The sequence below is a fragment of the Hippoglossus stenolepis genome, chromosome 21 (genome assembly GCF_022539355.2).
Source record: "Hippoglossus stenolepis isolate QCI-W04-F060 chromosome 21, HSTE1.2, whole genome shotgun sequence".
NCBI classification, from domain to species: Eukaryota; Metazoa; Chordata; class Actinopteri; order Pleuronectiformes; family Pleuronectidae; genus Hippoglossus; species Hippoglossus stenolepis.
Window position 1 is genome coordinate 7571604 of NC_061503.1, and position 22727 is coordinate 7594330.

General features: G+C 42.9%; 1 protein-coding gene across 1 annotated transcript; it reads right to left on the minus strand.

Annotated features, from left to right (window-relative positions):
* Positions 1 to 3710: 3710 nt before the first annotated feature.
* ubald1a (UBA-like domain containing 1a) lies at positions 3711 to 22727 on the minus strand. Its single transcript, XM_035145163.2, has 3 exons — positions 22279 to 22727; positions 21566 to 21625; positions 3711 to 6029 (listed from the first exon to the last, which is right to left on the minus strand). Exons 1-3 carry the CDS (start codon positions 22384 to 22386, stop codon positions 5715 to 5717), a joined length of 483 nt encoding a protein of 160 aa, XP_035001054.2. The 5' UTR covers positions 22387 to 22727; the 3' UTR covers positions 3711 to 5714.

Here is a 22727-nt window from a genome sequence, read left to right on the forward strand (position 1 = left end):
ACATTGTGAGATAGGGAGTAATTGACATTTTCACTGATTTCCCAGGAATAAAATTCATGAATCTTGTTGGGAAGAAATTAGGCACATTTAGGGACCTGACTTCTATGAGTGTGCAGCTTGGCAGAATTTAAGGAGACTATCAGGCCTTGGTGGAGGTATGAGCTCTACTGAGTGACATTCTAGTTCATTTATATAATCTATTTTCCATATATGCAATGCTATTATAAGGCTTGTATCTGGAGATGTGCTGATTGCTTGGCTCTGTATCTGGTTTCCTGTCAGGTGTTGTGGTTTGTATGAGTTTGGTTTCTATTTTAATTCTCACAATATTCCATTACTCACTGTTCATATTAGTCCGGATAGGAAAATCCCCCTGCGGGTTTCCTGATTATTAATAATAATTTATCAATTATATATTATATAATATATATATTAAAGCCATTACATTGAGCAATAAACATTTACTTCATAATAATAAGTTATTTTGTCCTTTCTGTCTATTTCATGTGTGTGTGTGTGTCATCTCTCTCCCACTTACTGCTGCTGCTCGCTTGCAGCTTGTCCGGTGCAGGGTAGAGCCGGAGCCTCCACCTGTAGAAGAGGACCGGGGGGGTGCCAGGTTTCAAACGCACCCAATGTCACTGTGTCCTTTCTGCTCCCCTGCCCCACCTCCACTCTGTGCGCAGTGTCCTCTGTCCTCCCCCCACTGGCACACCTTAGCCACGCTGCCCGTGGACCCTGCAGATCTCACTGTACCTGCTGATATGATGCCAATAAATCACTGTCCTGCTTTGTGCCAGTAATACCTACATGCAAAAGGAAAGCTCCGGTGTAAATGGCAAAATGAACGAGTTCCATTTAGCTGCTTCAGTTTCAGGGTGTGTTGTGTATACTGGCTCACTGCCGTGTCTTCCTGAGACACAAGAACTGAACAGAGCCCGTCACGTGATGTTATCAGTAACATCTGAGCTTTTCCTACCACGTCAAGATGCCTGCTGAGAAAAAGGCCTAGAGCTTTTACAGTGTTCCAAACAGGGCGACGTTCTACCCGTGAAAACACACTCACAGCTTTCCTGTGGTTTTAGCTGAACCGCTCCAAACCCTTTCATTTGTGTTTCTAAGACAGTTGAAAGATAAAAGTTTCTGTGCATGTTTAATCTAAGACTGAATAACAGTCAAATGTCAGCAGCTCGTTATTTAAACGGACAAAATCATATTTATTTTTTTTAGCTTTCATCAACAACATTCTTTAGCTCATTAGCAACACAAGCAAAGAATCGCAAAGAATCATAATTGTGATTTTGCGGAATTTAAACTCTACTTATATTTAATGTAGTGATTGCGATTGACAAATAAAGATGGACGACACAATTGCTCGATTTTCTCAAAGATGGTCTCTGTCACATTAGATAGTTCTTTTCAAACCCTCTGGTAAGTTTGATTTGAATTAGTTATTTGATTCTATAATATGAATGAATGACTCGGTCGAGCAGAATGTCGCGGCAGGACCTTGCTACCGCAGCTTCATCTTTGATCGCTACGACTCTGGCTCCGAATGAGCAAGATGGCATCGTTCATATCTGGGATATTGTGGTTTCGTTTCTGGATAGATTGAGGAAGTGTAGACAATTCAGACAGAGATAAATAATGTGTTACTGAAATTGGACTCGCATGTTTAAATGTTAAAGATGCTCTGTTAAGTTTTAAAGCTCTATTATTATGTGTATCCCTGTGGTTTAGCAAACCTCTTGAATGTTAGCTTCCTAGCAGTCTTTGTCTTACCTGCAACTGTTGACACATTGCTGTGTTTCACACCAACAACAGTAACCAATGGAAACAGCGTGAACAGCGTGCGTGCTATGAATGAGGGGGCACCTACAAATAAAAACAGTGCTCCATAGCGCTACTAGTGGGCAAAAACTCCACAGGCAACCTTTAAGTGACATTTACAATATTTTGCTCACAATAACATGTTTTAGCTTGTAGATTGTGAAAGGCTGGAAATCCTCCTCCTCAAGTGTTGCCACATTTTGTCACAGAGAATACAGTTAACACATAAAAGTGAAGGTCAAACTAATTTACAAAAAACCTCTTGAGTGCTCTGCAGTAGCAAACCAATGTGGTGATGTTTACACAAGAAGCGGGACAGGTGTACCGACGGTGAGCCATCTGTGACGCCGTGTTGTGTCCACACCGAGCACTGACCCAGAAAACCTGGTTTTGTGTGAAAGATAAACTGAACAGAGAAGTATCCCCCCCACCCACCATGCTAACAACAGCCCATTTGAATGCTGAACACTCTTTCCCTTATAAGCAGATGCAAACTTCCGAAGCGTTGACGTCAGAGCACGGAGTGATTCACGTTTTGTTGAGATCAGCAGTTTGGAGCCGATAGATGATTAGCGGTGACCACAATGGCATTTTACTGGGAAGCTAAAGATATCACCAAAGTAAAACAGGGAGTCTGCAGATTATTTTGCCGGTGGCCTTGCCGCAGCATTGTCTGAATAAGCAGTGCAGTGCTATCATTAACTTATCGGATCATCGTTATTAAGCGATGGCGGCCTCGAGTCTCCACTTATTCCCCTTTCTTGGACCAGCCCTGTGTGTTTATTGCTATTCCTGTTCCCACACGCTCGTATGCAGAGCGGCGCCCGGTGCCAAGTTGTCGACATTCACCCGAGCCCTCTGACACACTCACAGCGGCTCAAAGTGGCACACAGCGATCAGCAGAGGGTTCCTCTCTTATTTCCTGCAGAGGAAGAAGCAGCTGAGGACATGGAGAACTCTGTGACCCTCCTTCACCACCAGTACTCCACCACCGGCATGTGGGTGTGTGTAAGTGGTGGGTGTTTATCTATGGTGATTTCGTGCAATGCGGGGCAGCTGGTGTTTGTGTTTACGACTAAAAGAGGCAAAGATGGCGATGGTCTCCGAGCTTTAGTCCCTCTTTCTAAAGCCTTTCTCCCTCTGCTACGCCACACTGGCTTTTATCTGCGGCCCCTTCCATCTTCAGCTGCCGAGCATCAGGCAGACTGCCTAACTCTCCGACACGCAGGGCGAGAGAAAGACAGACGGAGGAGCAGGAAGAGACAGAGTTTTGTAGAACATGATTTCAGAGTCCGCCTGGGTGACTTTATGAAATCCGCCCTGCTGAAAGGTAGCCAAGCGTGAGATTAGGATGCATCCATCTTCTTAGTGTCATTATTTAACACATTGCTCTGGCGTCTCTGGTTCTCTCTCTGACGCACACACACACACACAGTCATATCAGCATGGCATATACAAAGAAACAATATCTCTTTCAATGTTAAACAAATTACCATAGACTATATATAAATGGACAAGGTATCTCCTCTTCTAAAATATCCCAGATACAATTACAGGACATTATATTGACTATTATCATATTATCATAGTCCAGTTTTAAACATAGGTACCATTTGCCTAACCCTAACCCTAATCTAAAACTAACTTTAACCTTTAAAACATGTCTTCAGCTTAAAATGTAATGATTCACGTTGTGTGGACTTGCTTTTTGTCACTATAATGTGAACGTGAAAACTGATTTTGGTCCCCACAACATGAGTAAAACACATACACCCCCTATAGTACTATTAATGTGTGGCCCCTTCCTTCGAAAAATATCCTATTCACCCATTTCAAACTGTAAAGTTCCCAATGTCACACACCCAAGTAAACCAAGCACGTTAGATTGACATACAATATTTATTTAGGTTCACAAAAATGATAAGTTAATTATCAGGTAGTCCACAAATATTGTGGGAATGGTCTCATACAGTCATACAAGGGGGGGAACATACATGAGAAACCATTTAGGAACAGGCCCACCCAGAAACTCTGATTTTACCAAATAAAGTATGAAGCATGGAAAAAAGGATGAACTCGAACATTAGTTTAAATCTAAATAATAAAAAAGGAAGTTGGTTATTTAGTCATTATTATATCCATAATTTTTTTTTCCTAATCATCTTTTTAAAAAAAGACTGTCAGCTATTCAAAATATCTCATCTTACTCTGCCTGCTTTTATCGAATGTAAAAAATAATCCAAACAGGACAAACTAAAAAAATGGGCAGACCCAGCATTTCAATATTGCCGTATGTCAGGGTCATCCCTGAACTGTCCCTCAGCAGTATCAATGGACCAGGGACTGGTCAAAACTTCAAACCTAAACGTTGTAAAAATCCCTCTGTAGTACACTAACTGAGGGTATATATATTTATATATATATATACTGTATATCTGAAAGTAGTCTGTAGTGTCCCAAAATCGCTTGTGGTGGGCTCCCCCCAGCTGCCCCAAACCCATTTTCTTCTTCTTTTGTTTCTCATATGGAACAAGACACTTTGACTATTGCATTTCTTTTAGCTTTGGGAATAACACCAACCACCCCTCCCTCGCCTTAAACTCCACCCCCTCCCATAGACGTGTCTCGACCTCATGTATATTTGCTACAAAAGATTTTACACATTATGAACACATCATGCAAAGTGGCAATTCTGTTTACAAAGATGGAGTAGTCGTGTTTCGCTTACATTTATTAAATATGTGGCCATTTTAAGTTGCGTTTGATTCACTCTTTCAAAAAAAAAAAAAAACCTGAAGTCCCACCCAAGTTCAAAGCCTCCTCCCTCAACCTATCAACAAAAACAGAACAATTAGCATTAAAAACGATATATTACATTAAAACCACGACTGCTTGTTTCGCTTGTAAATAATAACCCAAATCTCCAGTGGACAGTTGTAGTCTGACTCCGTGTTTAAAACTGTGTCAGGAAAAAAGCCATCGCTGCGAGAATCACTTGGCATAAACCAGAGAGCGGCTGCTGCCTTTAAGAAAAGAAACCTTTAAAAACATGTCCTGTGTCGGTGGTGGCAATGGTTGGTTTAAGAAGAAATCCCTGATTGGCTGAGAGAAGTCAGGTGACCACCAGGTGAGGTAACAAAAGTCCCACCTTTGACGATGGGGGTGACAGTATGGAGGCGTTTCCTCTAGACGTGTGTCAATATATACTGTATGAGTGTATGTGTGTGTACATTTTTTGATTACAAACTTGACCACCCGCTCACATGCGTACACACTCACACTTTAAGTGCGTGATGATTTTTGAGTCAATCTTAAAAACACTGCATTGCGACTTCCTCTCTCCTCATGCAGCACAGACAGTTGCAGAAACACAGAACGCCAGTGACAGAAAAACACACTGGCTGAAAAGACGAAAAAGAAAAAAAACCTTAACAAAAAAAAAACAGAAAATTAAGTTTGCTGCCTTGAATGTCCTTGAACATCACATAGAATCCTTGGGCGTGACAATTTTTTTTTTTTTTAATTTCAGTTTTTTTTTTTAGTTCAATAATATTTCTCTTATCTATGCATTTACTTAGGAAAAAACTAACAAAGATTTCAGTTGCTCTCTTATTACTATGTGTGTGCGTATCTTTTTTTTCTTTCTATTTTTGTATTGACGTTTGCATTGGTTTTCTCCTCTTCTTAAATTGTCCTCGTTGAGTTTTTCTTGGTTTGCGTAGTTTCCATCTCTTTCCGTCCGTCCATCCGACTTTTGGGAAAGAAAGGCCGAAACCCATATTTTTTACCCATATCTCCTCCCCACCCCTCCCCACCTTTATACCCCCTTTCCTTCCCTCCCCCGGGGGGGTGGGTGAGGGGGCTTCTCAGTCCTGTGCGGCCCTTCATCTCTCTGCCTCCATCACTACACTAGCCTTCTGCTCAGTGCCCCCGTGCGGGTTGACACCCGTGGGCCAGGCAGGGCAGGGCTGCGTGGGGGGCTGCCCCTGAGTCCAGAGTCCCTGTGGAGGTTGCGGCACGTTAGGTGAGACCCCCCAGCCGCCGACCTGGGGGGGCGGGGGCGAGGTGGCCATGGAGGCGGCCATGGGGCTGCCGCCGCTGCCGCTGTTGAAGCTCTCGGACGCCTTCAGCCGCGAGAACATGGTCAGCGCGTCCGGGAAGTTGGGGGGCGTCGCTGGTGTGTTGGCTGGGGTGCACATCTGGGAATGAGGAAGGACAGAGAGAGATTAATGAAGATCCAAAACAGGAAACAAGACTTAGAGAGGTAGACCTAGACAGGAAATAATTCATAAATCTTGATGTGTTAAGGGGACTGATGAGCGTGTGAAGTTTAGTGCAGCTCAATTGAACTTAAGGGGACTGTCGGGCCTCAACGGGGTATAAACTAGACTGAGTGCTATTCTAGTTTATTCTAGGACATTGTACATTGATATTTGGGTTTTTGACTGTTGATCTGCTGATTTGTTATCTGAAGATGAACATTTTGAAAAACATTTTTCACCGTTAAAAAAAATTAAAGAGCTGAAAAGATTTGTTGCACATTTGCCAAACAACACAAAATTAATCCAAGATTTGAGAGAATCCCTTTCAGTTATTAAGTTCTAGCCCTTGAAATGTAAACACTGGCACATCTTTGGAGCCTATGGCAGAAAAATCTACATATTTATGAGAGAAAAATTGGATTAGTATCATTTTTATTAGATTGTACGATTAAGAGAGAAAATGAGCTTCAGAGTATTTTATCTGAAAATGCAATTCTCTGGTTCCAGTTTCTCCAATGTGATATTTTACTGCTTATTCACCGTTTACATCACTGTGAACTGATATCTTTGGCTCTTGGCTCTTTTCTTTAACTACTTTATAACAATAGATGAAAGCAATAAACATTTAGTTGACACAATAAGCACCAGATAGATAAAATAGGATACAAATATGTACAGTACTTGCTGCAGGTTTTGTACAACTTGTCATGTCACTGCAGCACAGTCTGTTTCTTTGAGATGACAATCAGTGGACAAATCTCTTGCTCATGTAAACACACTGCACCAAACAATGATATTCAACAAACATCTATCAGGAAAACCAGACTTTGACATTGTTTAAAAGACGGAAAAAGGGACTGTTTGAAATGAAGGGGAATCCCAGGCGCTCTCAGCTCCCCCCAAGGTCCTGATGGTGATGGTGGTTCAAATGCTTTGTTTACATCCACTTCCTGTTTCTGATTTTAGCAGAGAACACAAACCTGGCCAGACTGAGAGAATAACAGCTAATTTGCTTTGTGGAAACAGCCACCAACCGAGTCTCCTAAGTCGTATTCCACTCTCCTGAGCTCTGACCTGCTCCGACCCTCCTTTGTGCCAGCGGTGTTATTGTTCCGCTGGCAGGAGTTCCTTCAGTGACACACCCCGAGCTCCCATAATATGCCCGTGTGCCAAAAACAACACTGGACCTGACACCTTGTAGCTAGCATGCCATGTGAACAACATGTTTGGTTGTTTGAGAACAGAGCGCCTTCATCATCAACGTCGTCTTCCTCGCAAACTCTGTGCCCTGCTTCCTCTTCCATGTCCCCGTCCATTTATGACCAGGAAAACAACAACCTCCAGTATTCCAAAGGGAAGCAGAGGTGGTGCTACGTTTAGCTAGTAGGCTTGGCATCTAAAAATAAGAGCCTGGGCCAAGACGTTAACAGGGCGGGCACCTTACATGGCAAAATAATCCTGAATCGCTGAGAATAAGTAGTGGAAGAAAACAGCTTGGCAACTCCAAGGATGAGGATTTTAAAAAGATCACAAATACTATTAAAACTGACAGGACAGAAATAAAAAATCATCTTCTCTTGAGTCCACAAGACTTTTTACTTAACCAACCACTTAGATTGTGATTATGTCCTTATATTATATATCTTCATCCTCAAAATGTGATTTTCTTCTACACTTTGACGATGTCCAGACATTTCCTACAGCTTCAGGTTGTGTGTTTTAGGAGGGAGTGTGTGTCAGGGGGGGGGATGTATTTTCTGGAAATGGGAGTCATAGGCTCCATGAATCAACTCCTGGGAACAGCAGCTGCAGTCACACATGAACACTGCATGTTAACATGCTGAAGAGGAGGAAAAGCTGAAAAACAACATTCCCAGCTGACAACCAGATCTCAGGCGGACCTGTGGTATCTAATCTACCCTTTGGCTCCGTCACCCATGATTCTCAGACTTAGCACACACGCAGCCTTCAGGAGAAAAATAAATAAACAGAGTGACAGGGACACCATTCCTCCCTTGGGGGTGTTATTGGACTACCCTGCACCTTAAAAAAATGCTGCAGCTTGCAGGTTGGTCCTGCGAACAATGCATCCTGAGCTGGGCCGGGGGTTCTCAGGGTGGCATGCTGTTATGAAAGGTGAGTGTGTCCACTGTGCACTCTTGACAGAGAACGCTGGCTCATGTCTCTGAGGCCACTTCCTGCGGTAAAGAGACACCCTGGAATGCTGAAGTGACCTCCGTGACGCTTCCTGTTCTTGGCGGGCAGCGGTGGATGTTACTGGTTGGATTTCTCAAACCTTGTGATCTGTGTGTCTGTGGCTCTCTAGTAGAAAACGATACCAAAAATGCTGACAGATTGTCAGCTGAGACCTTTACATCTGACTTACCCATGCACGGACACATACATCCATGAACACGTATAAATTTACAGCTGCAGTCAGCGGAAAGACAACACATTTCACTTGCACAGACTGTTAAGATACTTTGTGGCTTCTGCTTCACAAGGATCGAAACGAGAACGATACGAGAGGGAGGCGGAGGACAAAACCAACTTCAAACACCATGTGTGCGTCTCACAAAAGCCCACCTCAGACTCCTCCACTCGTAAAATAACACAAACACTTCTACTGTATGCGTCTGCGGTCTGAGCAGAGGACCTTGGACAGAGACGCAGACGCTATCGACCCACCGGGAAGAGGATCTGGTCCAAAAACACAGCAGCTCTCTTCTGCCAGAGTTTGGGTCCAACTGCTTAGCTGACACTTTGTCAGTGATCAAAGCTTCAGCAGAGCCCAGAAGTGTCCGCATCACTGTTAGTACACTGCAACCCCCAGATACTGTACATAAACAACATATATCTCACTGCAAAATAAATAACCTGCAGTAGCGTTATCTCTTGATACGCATGCTCGACCAATCGCGAGTCAATCTCAACTGTCAATCATGACGTTTCCGCCAGTTATTTAAAAGAGACTAACTAATTAGAACAGCAGTGCGATAAGAACTACCAAAATTGACAGAATTTTTTTATATTTTCTCAATGCCGACTGTATTAGAGCACATGACCTGTCTGATGTCAGAGCAGAGAAAAGCAGTAGTAAGAATGGATTTGGATGGATTTCCTACACACAGATTAAAAAAACTACTGCAGCAGAACGCAGGTTACTGTGTCTTTACCCTTCCCGTGTATTATGCAGCTGACCGAGTCACAGATTAACTCTCGCTGCTCTGAGGCGAAGAGTAAATAGTGCACGAGCCACTGAGGCTGGTGTCTGCAGATCGAAGTTCAAATCCAATTGGCTCTCAGACCAACGACGGGCGATGTTCTGAAGTCACAACACGAGGGTTAATGATTCATTGGAGAAAATCACTAACTTTGTGCACATTAGCAACAACACACACACAAGTTTCTTGAGCATATGTAATACTAATATGGACGAAAGCAGGCAAAGTAGAAAAATATTTATGTTCATGCCAATATAATTTCCCCCAAAAGCAATATTACAAAAGTCCAATGTTTATCAATATATTGCCTATGTAATGCGCAGGGAAACAAATGATGGACTTCTTTGTAAAATGTTGAAATGCGAATGTGAAATTCTCTGTCCAACCTTCAAAAATCAGCCTTTAAACTTGAAAGAAACAACAATTGTGATAATTATCAATATCAACTCATATGAAAATTTGTATGTCAATATAATTTTATGTAATATAACCCAGGCCTAGGATCTCAGTGAAAGGTCACACAAGTGATTGCACTTTTATAGTGTAGCTGTTTCATATTGTTGATATCCAAATCTGAATTCTTATCTATTGCCCTTTCACTCTAGACTCAAAACAGAAACTGATTTTATGGCTGTGAATAATAAACAAAGCCTGATTTATCTGCTGCCAAACATTTAAATTGTTCAGAGATGAGAAAAATAAAGCTCTTTGTCCGGATGAACTTGGGCCTTGGCATTTCTTTTCTTCCACTGGTTATTAAGCCTCATTTCCACATAAACATGTTATTTAAAAGTATAAAGAAATACATGTATAATGATATTACAGATATTTAAGATTGCGTTATATTTGATAAATAGCAATGACTTGTAATCCCACGTGTTTGAATCAAATAATATGGAAATAATCAATAAAAATGATGCTTCTGGCTGGATCCGTATCTGGGAACAACTGATCAAGGAAAAAAAGAAAAGCACATGCAGCTTCTGGTTGCCTTGAGAGTGCCTGTCGCTTCAGGATTAATGCCAGAGGTCCGCTGAGGTAAACCTGCTTCTAAATCTCAACTGATGTCACTGTACTGTGTCACAGTAAATTGTCGACTTCTAGTCTCCTCTCCAAAACAGCATAAGATGTAATGTGAGAAGACTGCGGGCTTTGTTAGTCAGTTAAAAAGCCTGCAGGATAATTTAAATTCAATCCCCAGTCAGAACAGCACAATAACAAACACTGGAGGAATATCTCTGAGGTCATACAGTGTTTAGAAACACACGCACACGTTAACAGCAGTTGTGTCAAGGTGAGGGCCTCCAATTGGACAGACAGTGTGTGTAACCGCATCAGAAAATGTGTTTCAGCAGCCATTTGTTCAAGGTCTACAGATGGAGAGACAGGGGGAAAATAAAAGAGACAGCGAGACACGGTTTGTGTTCAAAACAGGGCTTACAGAGAGGTTGTCATGGGGACGGTTGTTATGAGGAAGCGGCACAGATCTCCTGTTGATGGGACGAAGCTGAGGCAGGGCCCGGCTCCGCGGCCACGGTGGCCACAGAGGCCCGGCCCTGTCCGCCCTCTCTTCAAGTCTGTTTGCTGGGCCCAGTGGCAGGGGGGGGGACGCATGGCTGTGGTGAGGCTCCACAACCTTTAAACAACCCTCCGTTTGTGTACATACATGTGTGTTTGTCCACAAACACAGATGAGCTGGAGTTATTTCCAGTGAAACCGACCACATTCCTCAGCAGCATCAAGTGTGTGTACGTGTAGGCTCGGAAGAGAAGCTCTCTTTTTCCTCTTACATATTTGTGCAGAGGGTCCAGGACAGGTACATTTAATGACCCAGAGCGAACTCCTCCACGTAACAAGCACCTCAGCGCTGAACACACACACAAACACACACGCGCACGCACAGACTAATCGAATTTCACACTTTCTGGATGTTTCTTTCCAGCTGTCACAGGAATTTTAAGCCAACTTTTGCATTAAATTAAGCGCGATCGGATTGTTTCCACCGATTCAGCTAAAACATACAACATAAAACAAGGGAGGATAAAAGGTTTGAGAATAACGGTTTAATTTATTGAAATTTCAAACCCACTGAACACGTGCATCACTTCCTATTCAAAGTCTTTGCTTAAGTTGTTTCTGACAAGGGTTGGGTACCGGAATCCGGTGGCAATCAGGCATCTGTTCCTACCAAACACAGAATTCAGTGCTTGAGCTACGTACTGAAATAGTTTCCCTGCTTACAGACAACTGAAACATCGCTGCACGTGCCAAGTAAACATTACACTTAACTCTGTTGGCAACAAACTCTGTACATGGCTCTGGCAGCACGGAAAGTTAGCCCACAGTTAGCTAGTGGCTCCCTCAAACTTGAATCGACACAACAACAAAATTCCTAAAAAGCTAAACGGTTGAAAGTGTGGCTGTATTTCACGTGAAAGTATTCGCCACCGGGACATGCAGCAAATGTTTGAAAATACTTCCATCTAAAAGAGGGGAGCATGACAAACTCAGCACCTGGCAACACACGGGATACATTTGGGAAGGGGAAGCTCTGTCTCTGACTGCTTGTGTGACCCCCATGTCAAATTTAGTTTTAAAATTACGGTAGTTGTCTTAGGTTTTATTTATTATGTAATTTTTTTGTGTTAATTTGCTAAGAGTTTAGCATTTATTCATTGTTGTATATTTAAGTTTAGCAGACTTAAAACTGTTAAAAGTTAATATCTTCAATTTCAACTTTACCAACCAATTTACCTTCGCAAATGAAAAAGCTGATGTAATAGTCTTTTGTTTTGGTTCAGTCACTGTTCAAGTACCATGTTAAAAGTATTGATTTAGCAAACACAATATCCAACCTTATTTCACTACCCTATTCAATCAGCTACTTTTCTCGTTCATTTCCTCTGTTGTGAAATTTGTCAGGAACCTGTGACACGTTTTGGTTTCTCCACCTTCTCCGTCGTTCTCTCACTTCCCTCTCCCTCCCGTCTGTGGCTCGTACAGTTCACACATTCTTTGTCAGCACTTGCAGCAAACTGTGCTGAGAGATCTGTGAGACACGAGAATGACGGCGATGCGCACCGCCTGATGCCTCCGTTCTCATCCCAATGTTCTTACGAGACCTGGATCTTCTAATTTGGGGATTTTAGGTATTATTCACAATACACGTCGACAGAGACTTTTCAGGGAGACTGTCGGGAACAGTTTCTTCACTCCAGCTCATCTATGAGCTTGCAAAATTAAAACAAACCCTATACCTGTAAAAACAAGACCAGGACTAATGGAGGTCAACTCTGAGATCAATTCTTCTCCAAAAGAAGACTTAACATATTCTACATCATGTAAACATAAATATTCCACTTTTACACTGAGAATTTCTTCTGTTTTTATTATTATTATTATCTGCGTTCGGAATCACATGCTCACGTTATGTTGGACACTTACGATAGTGTTTCCTTGCTTTTTGGCACACAGTGACAGGTCATGTAAGATCTCAACAAGTCTCAACTCCAGCAGCCTCTTCAGTGTTCACAGGATCCAGTCAATCAAAAAGGCATTTAACCGTAATCCTTAATCCAAATTTTTTTCCATTGAAATTGCTGAGCACTATTAAAGGGCAGCTCAGAGGAATATGGCTGCTGTTCAGCGGTGAAAATGTAATCATACTTCTTAAAACAACTCCTTGTAGTTTGGCAGTGTTAAGGTAAATGTACCACACACAAGGTGCCACAAAATAAACCTTCCCATTTATGGATAACACAAAAGTGTAAATCTGACTGCAGGCTAATGCTGTCATTCATGTAATGCAGGGCTGTTTCTGACCGATGTCCTGTGAGGACTGTGAAAATGAGGAACAAATAGCAGATTAACATTAGAGGAGGTGAGATCGCTCCAGTCGTAGTTGATGGTTGAGTCTCCTGACCAGGATCTTAAATACTAACGTTTTGGGGTAAAAGATGTGACAGATGATGATCTACTATACATTTATATTCTGCATCACATGATGTGTTCAAAATTGATTGTGGGTATTTAAAATGGTGATTGTTTCTATAATCAGAAGAGCCTTGGTGCTCGAACCGGCACTGGCAAATAAATCTTTTAAATCGGGTTTTAAATGTGCAGATTTTCTCTTATTCAAAAGTCATGCAGTTTGTCAATTGTCCGACTCTTTTTTTTCGATAGTTCATAGTTGTTCCAAATCCTGGAATAGTGACCTTCCCTCTAGGATTTTCCGCCACTGATTCAGGACAGGCTTTCCATTCAAGGAACCTGCGTGTGCAGCTGCTTAGTAGAACAGCAAACAGGAGGGCAGAGGTCAAGTTTTCTCTCAAAACGCTTGACTTACATCATGTTAAAAGGTTACTATGAAATTATTGCTCAAAAACGCCCAACATATGTTACTGACACGCCAGCTTTAACGGGAGACATTTGGGAAAAAAGGGGGCAAACGGTGAAAGAAAGAGGTGGGGGTGCTTTTAGTAAAACAGGAGATGGAACAAAATGTATCACACGACACAAACCATTAACTTTACATGATTCTGCTCCCCTGTTAAATATTTTAAAAAGCGAGAGCTCTCATGGTGAGTGTGTAGCGTAGCACTGCTTTTTTTGTTTTGGAGCTGCAGCAAATGCAACCATGACCTACAACTAGCATGGCAACTATGCTAACCATATAGCAGAGAGAATGAGTAATTGAATAGAAATACTTAAATAGATATAATACTTAGCATTTAGCTTTGCATTAGTCTTTATCAACGGAAATGCACTATTCTGTATTACTGGAAATTACATATTAAAAACAGCCATTGTAGTGTGTAGAGATTGATACTATTATAAAAAGAATATGTTAGTTGTTATTAGGAGTTTACACCTGAACACATTTACCTTGGAAAAGACTTGAAAACTCATAGGTTCCACTGGAGGTTTGACCCTTTGCAATGAAGTGTTATAATATTTGTGCAAATACTACAAAGTCTTCAACATATTCGAGAGATACTCTGTACTGAACTTCCGCTACCGATTTTAAAATCAGACCAGACTTCCACCCATCTGTTTACCAACATGCTTTGTAGAGCTGCACGTGGAAACATGCCAATCCTTTACATAATGGAGGTTCTGCACCCGTGTCACTTTGTCATAGCATCACACACCAGAACCGGACAAGCAGCTTTCTGTGTCTGTGTTTTATTATCCCGTCACACATAGCTCACCGACAGGAAGGTGACACTCTGGCTTTTATGATAGTGGCCAGGTGTCAGATCTATATGTTTCTTCCCCGCAAACAAAATGAAGGAGGCCGACAGGTGCTGCTGAATATTTCAAGTGGCCGCCTCCTCACCTCTGACCCCCTAACCCTCCTTCCTACATCTGAGCCCCAGTCTGTGTATATTCGTGTGTGAGTTAAAACTGTATACACACATACACGCAGGGCCACGGCTGGATCTGAGCTAACAAGGAACCTCGGCTGATCATTAGCCAGGCTGGGCTCTGTTTCCCTATGTTTTTCTGACACTGGACAATAAAAGAAAGAGACTGAGATAGAAAGAGGAGGAACAGAAATAGAAAGCAGCTGGGTGATGGGACGGAGTGGGGCATGTGGTCTAATCGACCAAATGCACACACTGCACTGCTCAGTCACAACAATGGCTAACAGGCTAACAATAGGTGTTCAGTGGCCCTCTCGTATCTAGAAAAAGTGCTGTCAACTGGTAACAGGCTGGCAGGAGAAACTACTGGGCCGAAGGTCAACGCGAGCAAGAACAAAACAAGATTGCTGTGCAAAGGCTCAGGTTTAGCTTTGCAAGAGATATATTTTCTTCAGATCGAAATTAAGGTTTTCTTTCACCTCACATGCAACTAATACGTTTTCTAATTTGCGTCGGTTTCTGTTTAAACCAAAACAATTGAGCACTATCTGGTAGAGATTTAATGCAAAATCGCAAATCAAAGTTTCTCAGTGTTGCTGTGACGAAAAGAAAACGTATTCATCTGTATCTGCTGAACCTTTTGCACAGATGGCAACAAATGCGAGGATAGAAAACACAACCAATGGTAGGTTTTTGCAGCAGATTCCTAAATTAAAAACTGTGCCTTCACATTACTATTATTACAATTCATTTATCTTGCCTTCAGTTTCAGATCAAGACTGGTGAGGGGAGGACAGGGACAGACAAGGCTGTGGAAGGTGGCAGCACAGAAAACCTGGGTGAGGGACCAAAGGGTCAATGCTCTCAAGTCAGCTGGTATGAGAGCCTGGCTGCAGTGCTGCAGCTAACCTGAGAAAACAGGCCAGTGAGATGTAATGTGACAACTCTGTCTTTATGCAACAGACACGGTTCCCATGTGCTGTTTGTGTTCCCTGAGTCATAGGCCTGAACCCATTGTGTGCCTTCGAGTGTACTCTGTGACTCCAAGAACCAGTGTGAAACCCAATCTAACTCCAGCGCTCATAAACACATCTGGTCCTCACAGTCATCCCACATGGATTCCCATTCCCCTGAGTCCCTTGAGCCAAAGACTCTGTGTGTGAGAACATGACTGTGTGTGTGTGTGCGTGCGTGTGGTTAGACTTCTGGGAAAGCTGTGCTCTTGGAAACATGCAGGGCAACACGCTGGAACATGCAGAGCACAGGCCGAGCCTCTTCAGATGTGGCAAACTGCCTGGCATGGCTGTACAATACACTGGTACAGACACACACACACGCACAGAGAGAGAGACACCAATACATGCACACCCATTAACATCATTACCAGATCTAGACATGATTAACTCTGAAATCTGACACACGTAGGGTATTATAACTGCGCACACACACTGACACATATAAACTCACACCCAAACAGTGGGAGAAAATAAACTGGATTTCACCTCATTCTACACTTACTGACTTCTGCAAGTAAAGTCTGCAGCAAGACAGAGAAACAGCTCGTCTATATTGAGACGGAGAGACACAAAGCAACGTCCGACTGATCCCATGTCAGAATACGGCAGGAAAATGTCCAGAAAACACGCATATGATGCAAAAACTGAAAAAAATCAAAAAGGATAAATGATCTCAGGATGAAAAAGAGGTGCCCTACATGTAGAAGACTGCCGAAAAAGATGTCAAATTGGAAAGACTACGAGATTGGCAAGCTTTTGGTGATAAGGGTAGATGCCGATGTTGACATGCTGTAAACAAAACCATTTAAAAGTCATATCCTGCCTCCCACCAGCTCTGCTCAGGCGTCACCCCTCGCCTGAATTTTTCTGGACATTTTCCTGCTGTTGTGAAAGCGTCTGACTCAAACTACCTCTTGCTGCGTTCTTCAAATGTGAAAGGGGAAAGCTGGAAAATGTCCGGACCCAATTTTCCAAACAATTTGAAGAGTTCATGTCTGAAAGCAGCTTAAGAAACAATCCAAGTATATTTTTAATACTGAAGTTATCTTTCCTCCATCTCTCAGTGTGGTGATAAACAGTTAGAAGTAAAGACAAAGAGAAACAGGAGCAGTAAGTAGTACATGTTGTCACACCATGATTTATGAAGGTAATTATAGCTTTGCTCTCCTGCATGGGCACATGTCACACTCCAAATCTAATTTGGACGAGATCTTACATGAATGAGAGTTTGGCATTATAAAATCCTTTTGTTAAGCCGCACCCAGACACCACAACCGAATGTTTGTAGTTACTATAAACAAACGCACAAAAAAAACTCCTCCTTTCTCCTGGTGGGTGTTCATATTGCCAGGAAACGGCCTTTAAAAACCACCTCACGCCCACGTTTATCACTGGCCCCGCGGTGCCCAATACCATCCGGCCACGTCACCGCACCCCAGCAGTCAGAGCTGAAGGTTGCCCTTCATAAAATTCGCAGTTTCATTCAACCTTGTGCGTCATGCCACTAACAAATGGTAATTATAACACAATAAAAAAAGTGATCATATAAAACTATGGAGCTGCTTCTTCGTGATTCTCCGGGTGGCCGAATGCATGTCAAGGCGAGGCTGTGCTCTGCAGCAGAAGGAAACAATAGAAAATATACGAGTGGATATTGACTTACTGCTTATAATATCTTTAATGTGCTCATCTACACTAGACAGGGCCTCATCCACATAATCAGGATAGTATTCCTTATATTGTAATGGGACTTTTGCAAGAGAGGGAGAGCGTTTCTTTGTCTGTACTTCAATACAAGAGCACATCAGAGTGAGAGCAAGAGGCAGACATAAACTAAGAGTGAAGAAATGATTCAAGTGGGAAAGGAGAATGTGAAATATTCCTTAAATGGATTATTTTTATTGCCCTGACCTACTAAAGACAACACACTTTTCAGCAGCACAGTCCTGACTCTACCGCAGGGCTGCCACATGACGACCTCGCTGCCATTTCTTTATTAGTCATAACTCGAGCAGAAATTACACACATGTAAACCAGGCTTTGTCGGCTTAGTCCGCTCCTTTCCAAGCCTAGTCACATGTTCCCAGACAACAGTTGAAGTCATCCAGCGGCGGCTACTTCCTCTTCTGTGGTCACATGAGGATTCATTCACTTTATTGTGCCTGTGTGTGCCCCACACGAAGAGATGTAAAACATGGAAACACTGACATCGGTGTGAGCACGCAGTGAATTGTCAGTGGTATTTGTTCCCAGAATTAGGGATAGAGCAGTGACAAGACTGAAGGAACTATTTCCTCAAGTTGCTCATAACTATACGATAACCGCAAAGAATAGAATTGCAGCTATGAAAACATAACGATTAAACTGTTTCAAATCTACTCTACCTTCATTCAACAACTAGAAGTCAAATTGGAAAGAATCATCTATAGTCAGAAATCAAGACCTGGAATATCTGAAACAAAAATATAAATAGGTCACAACTAAATAATAATACAGAATTCCACCCTTAATAGTTGTGTCAATTTTTTGTTGTTATCTTGATTTTCTGAACATTTATGCAAAAGGTATGCTATGCTGTATATCTATGTTTGTAAATATATGTACATATGTGCATGCAATACCTGCATTATTTTATTTTATTCCTTTCTTTTTATTTTTTAGTTGTCATAATTATTATCATCATAACCATCATCATTATTAATATTATGCTACATCCTTTTCTTCATTAACCCAAAAATACATTCTCTTTCTAATATTATTCTACACTGAGGCAACCATGTGTACATAGAAGAGCATTTTTAACAGCTGGCATTCCAACTGCGTAAGGAGATATTGTAAACACCTTGTCAGAAATAACTCAGACTTTACAGAGCCGATGCTTTAAAATGTGCTTGAAACATCCCTAGAATATGCACGGAAATTCCATGTGTGAGTGGACACGCCGACATGTTGTGAAGGTGGCAGCTGCTTTGAGCAAATGCGTCTAAAAACAAGAGGACGAGGACACGACACGATTAGAAACTCTCCGACAGGAAACGTGGACGGCAAATTGAATACTCGAGCCTGATGTTTTGCGTCCTTTAAAAGAGAGAAAGTAATGAAGCTGGCGAGGGAGGTAAGATGAGTGAGAGTGTATAAAGTAAAGAAAGAGACAAGGGTGCTGTGTTTTTTTAAGTCATACCGGCCCTCCTCTGCTGTGAAAGGGTCCATTTTGGGCCGGTGCGAGCGTCGCATCCTGTAGGAATGTGGTGCGGTTGCCGTGTTTGTGTGGGCAGGGTGTGTGTGTGTGTGTGTGTGTGAGGAGGAGAAAACTGGGAGTAGACAGGGAGGGGTTGCATGAAACAGAAATGAGGTTGAACTGAGCTTAGGGCCTAGGTGTCCATCAGAGAACATACTGTAGATGCACGCATTGGTGACTTCATTTGAGAAACACAGTGATCCACAAGCAACTCTCTTCGAGGCAACATTCATAAGTGGATCTCCCAGAAACACATATTGCGTGCATAAACACAAGTGAGGAAAAATAAATAAACAGGCCTAAATGCGTGCCTGTGCAGAGATTGTAGCTCTTTCACATCATGTGCCAAAGCAAAGGCACTCCCCGCGGTCCAGGATTGTTAATGACAGGAGCTTTAGCTAAATCCTACAGCATTCACAGCCTTACAAAAGACTGTACTGGTGAGTGGACCGGTTAACCTCACGATTTGATATTCGATACAGGGCACGAACCTGTGACATACAATGCACAAATGATGTATTAACAATAGTGCACGTAAACAAATCTTGGCTTAGCTCACAAGGCGAACGCTAATTGCTACAAATCCCGACCAGACAAGTTTTGTATAGCGATGAATAAATGTATATATTAAAACAACGGCACTTTGGAATCCAAGATGGTTTCTCTTCCGTGAAGCCGAATTTAAAAGGGAAAATTATCTGCTGGTACCCCCACATTCATACATACATACATACATGTATGTGTGTTTGGGCCTCAAAAAAAGACAATGGCCTATACCAGCTCGCTGTGCAGCATCCACAAACCGTGTGACCTACATGACGTCCAAACCTGCCCCGCTGCCAAGAACTGCATGTCTACAGGCGATCTGCTGGGGCCACCGGGGCTGGGTTGAACTGAGGCTTCTAGCCAAAATAGCAATCTTTGTGTTGTAACCCAAAGCACTGACGCAACATTTTGAATCACAGAATTGCAACTTAAAATGATTCCCGTTTACTGTAAACTGAAGAAAGAGAGAGGACAGAGAGAGAAAGACAGAGGGTGAGAGAGAGAGAGAGAGAGAGAGCTAAGAGTGAGAGCGAGAGCGAGAGCAAGCAAAGTGGATTAGATTTGTATACCAACGTACACTGCGGCCTGATAAGCTGCAGGAAGGTTGGACACGCTGCCCTACTGTAGTACTGTTGTGACTCACACACAAACACCCACTCTGTGCATGCACAAAATACAAATGCATGCATGTGAATTGCACAAGCGAAAACAGAGACGCACGGCCTTATCAGCATGTGTAAAAAAGAAAAGAGGATGTCGTTAACTCATGATTATGCAAGAAAACTGCCTCTAACAATAACACCACAGACACTCCTTGGTGTTCCGCGTTCTGACTTTCATTAACCAGTGTCTGCAGCAATCGTGCTCGGCCGTGTTTGGCGGACAGTTTATTCTCTAAATTGAAGAGACACATTTCATGAGCTAAATAGAGGCTTCTGTTATTTACGGATCTGATCATAGGAGGGTCTGATTTTCTTTATTATAACAAGGCTGTGATATAAAAAAAAGTGATTCATCTCACTGTGAGCCATTTCTATGCTAACTGGCAATATTGCCTCAACTCTGAGGATATAAAATGTCACACACACACACTCGGATAAAGCAATACAAAAATGAAATCCTCCTTCACCAGTCCCTCTCTCTCTCTAAAGAGACAGAGAGGGAGCTTCAATAAACGATCAACAATTTTCATCCAAAAATCCCCTCACATCCATGTCAGACTCTTCCGGAAGGCAGCTGTTGCTGGATGCTGCCATGCATGCAGCTGCAAACAAAGGCTTGTGTGCTGCCAAAGTGAGCTGCTGCTAAAAGCCCAAACACTGCTGGTGTTTCATAATGTCCAACCCCTGTGTGTGTGTTTATGTCAGCTGAAAGTCTCCTGCAGCCCCAACGCCTTCCAGTTTACTCTTTACCGATTTAGTCTGCTCTTTAGTCCCCAATGCTGTCATGCAGAGGGGGTGGGGGGGGGGAGGGCGTGTAACAACAGAATTACCCATGGCAATTGCAACAGCACAAGGGGTCTATTTGTAAGAAGTGACTCTACTCTTCCTGGAAACAGACATTTTTTTTGTCTTCTATCCAGCAAATGAGAGGCACTTCCTTCCTTTATGCACCTCTGTTGATCCAATGAAAAATGTTGAATTTCATATATCAACATTAATCATTTCCACTCCCTCTTTCTCACCGCCCCCTACACACACACACACACACACACACACACACACACTAGAGAGAGCGAGTGTGCGAGTGTGTACATCTCTCCCTCAGTGTGGCTGCTGCTGCAGCTGCATGCCTGCCTGTGTTTATTTCTGGAAGCTCACAACATGGCCGACATGTGCTTTGTTATTGTTAGTACAACATCATCCCTGTCGGCCTATAAGGGCCGTTTATCGCCCCATCCCACCCAATACAACACAGCAGCCTTAAAGAAGCACCATCTGAAAAGGATGATTGATAGAATAGAAGAAATAGGACAATGAAGACCATTTAAAAAGCTTGTCATTATATATATATATTTATATATATATAAATATATAAAACCCTCTTCCTCCCCCATCGTCGTCCTCCTCCCTCCTGCACTCACCATTTGATGATGATGGCCGTATGGAATATTTGTTTCTTGGAAAAAGGCACTGAGGGCAGTCTACAATGAAAACACAGAGAGGATTAATTGTATCATCATTGTCATTGTGCGTGTGGCAGCTTCACATGAAGTTCGTGGCACAGGAATCGTCCGATCGCCGCTCGTTTTCACAGTGGACACAAATACACGAGCTTAGAAACGGGATCTTCAGTTGCTGGATCCACATTCGCCTCAGACTACAGTTTAGTAGGCTAGTCGATACAACGCGGCGGTCATCTTTATTGCGTAACCGCCGTCGCTGGCCTCGCCTGCTCGCCGCTGTCATGTGTCGGATTACTCCATTTAATCTGGAGTAAAGTCTAATTGGATGTGCTCGGCTGTACGCTTCGCCCCGCCGCATGCCTGTGTGTCCCCTGCTGATTTAGCCCGGCTAAAGCTAAACAGATACTTTAAATACTGCTAACAAACTTCTGGCTTCAGGGAGGAACACACACGCGCACTCACACACAGCAGAGGGCTAACACTGCCGCTTTGTTTTTGTGTTAGCTTCAAAAAAAAAAAAAAATTTAAAAAAAGTAGCCAGAGGCAGACTATGAAGCTAGGCTACATTTAAAGCTAACGGTCGCTCGCAACGTAAACACACCGGCGCCATGTTGACTCCTAACATTGTTTTGTCTGCCCTGTGTCACTGTGTTGTTGTGTTATTGTGTTACCTCGAACTGCCAGTGTGCCGCCTGCAGAAGCTGCTTCGCCTGGTCTGCCGCACAACCCGCCGTCAGGACGAACTGGTTAATCATGACTTGATGTTTGAGTTCATCCATTTTTCGACGAAGCCCGGTGTCCTAACTCGCGGCGGCTGGCTCTGGAGCTCTCTTCGTGACTGGTCCTCTCTCGGTTTGCGTGTTCTTCTTCAGCCCAGTTGTATTCCGCTCCCCTGCCTTCAGTCGTCCACCATTACAGCCGGTTGAGCAAACACAAATATTTACTGTAGGAGCGGTAGTGGAAGGGGGAACGCCGCGTGATTGACGCGAGGGCGCAGCCAATCAGGGCGGAGCGCCGCCGGTGGGATTTGTATGCTCGGAGCGGAGGGTCTCGGAGCGGCGCGTCTTTAATCCGACCGATTATCTTAATGTTTCACACTTAACGACACGTTAACCGGCAA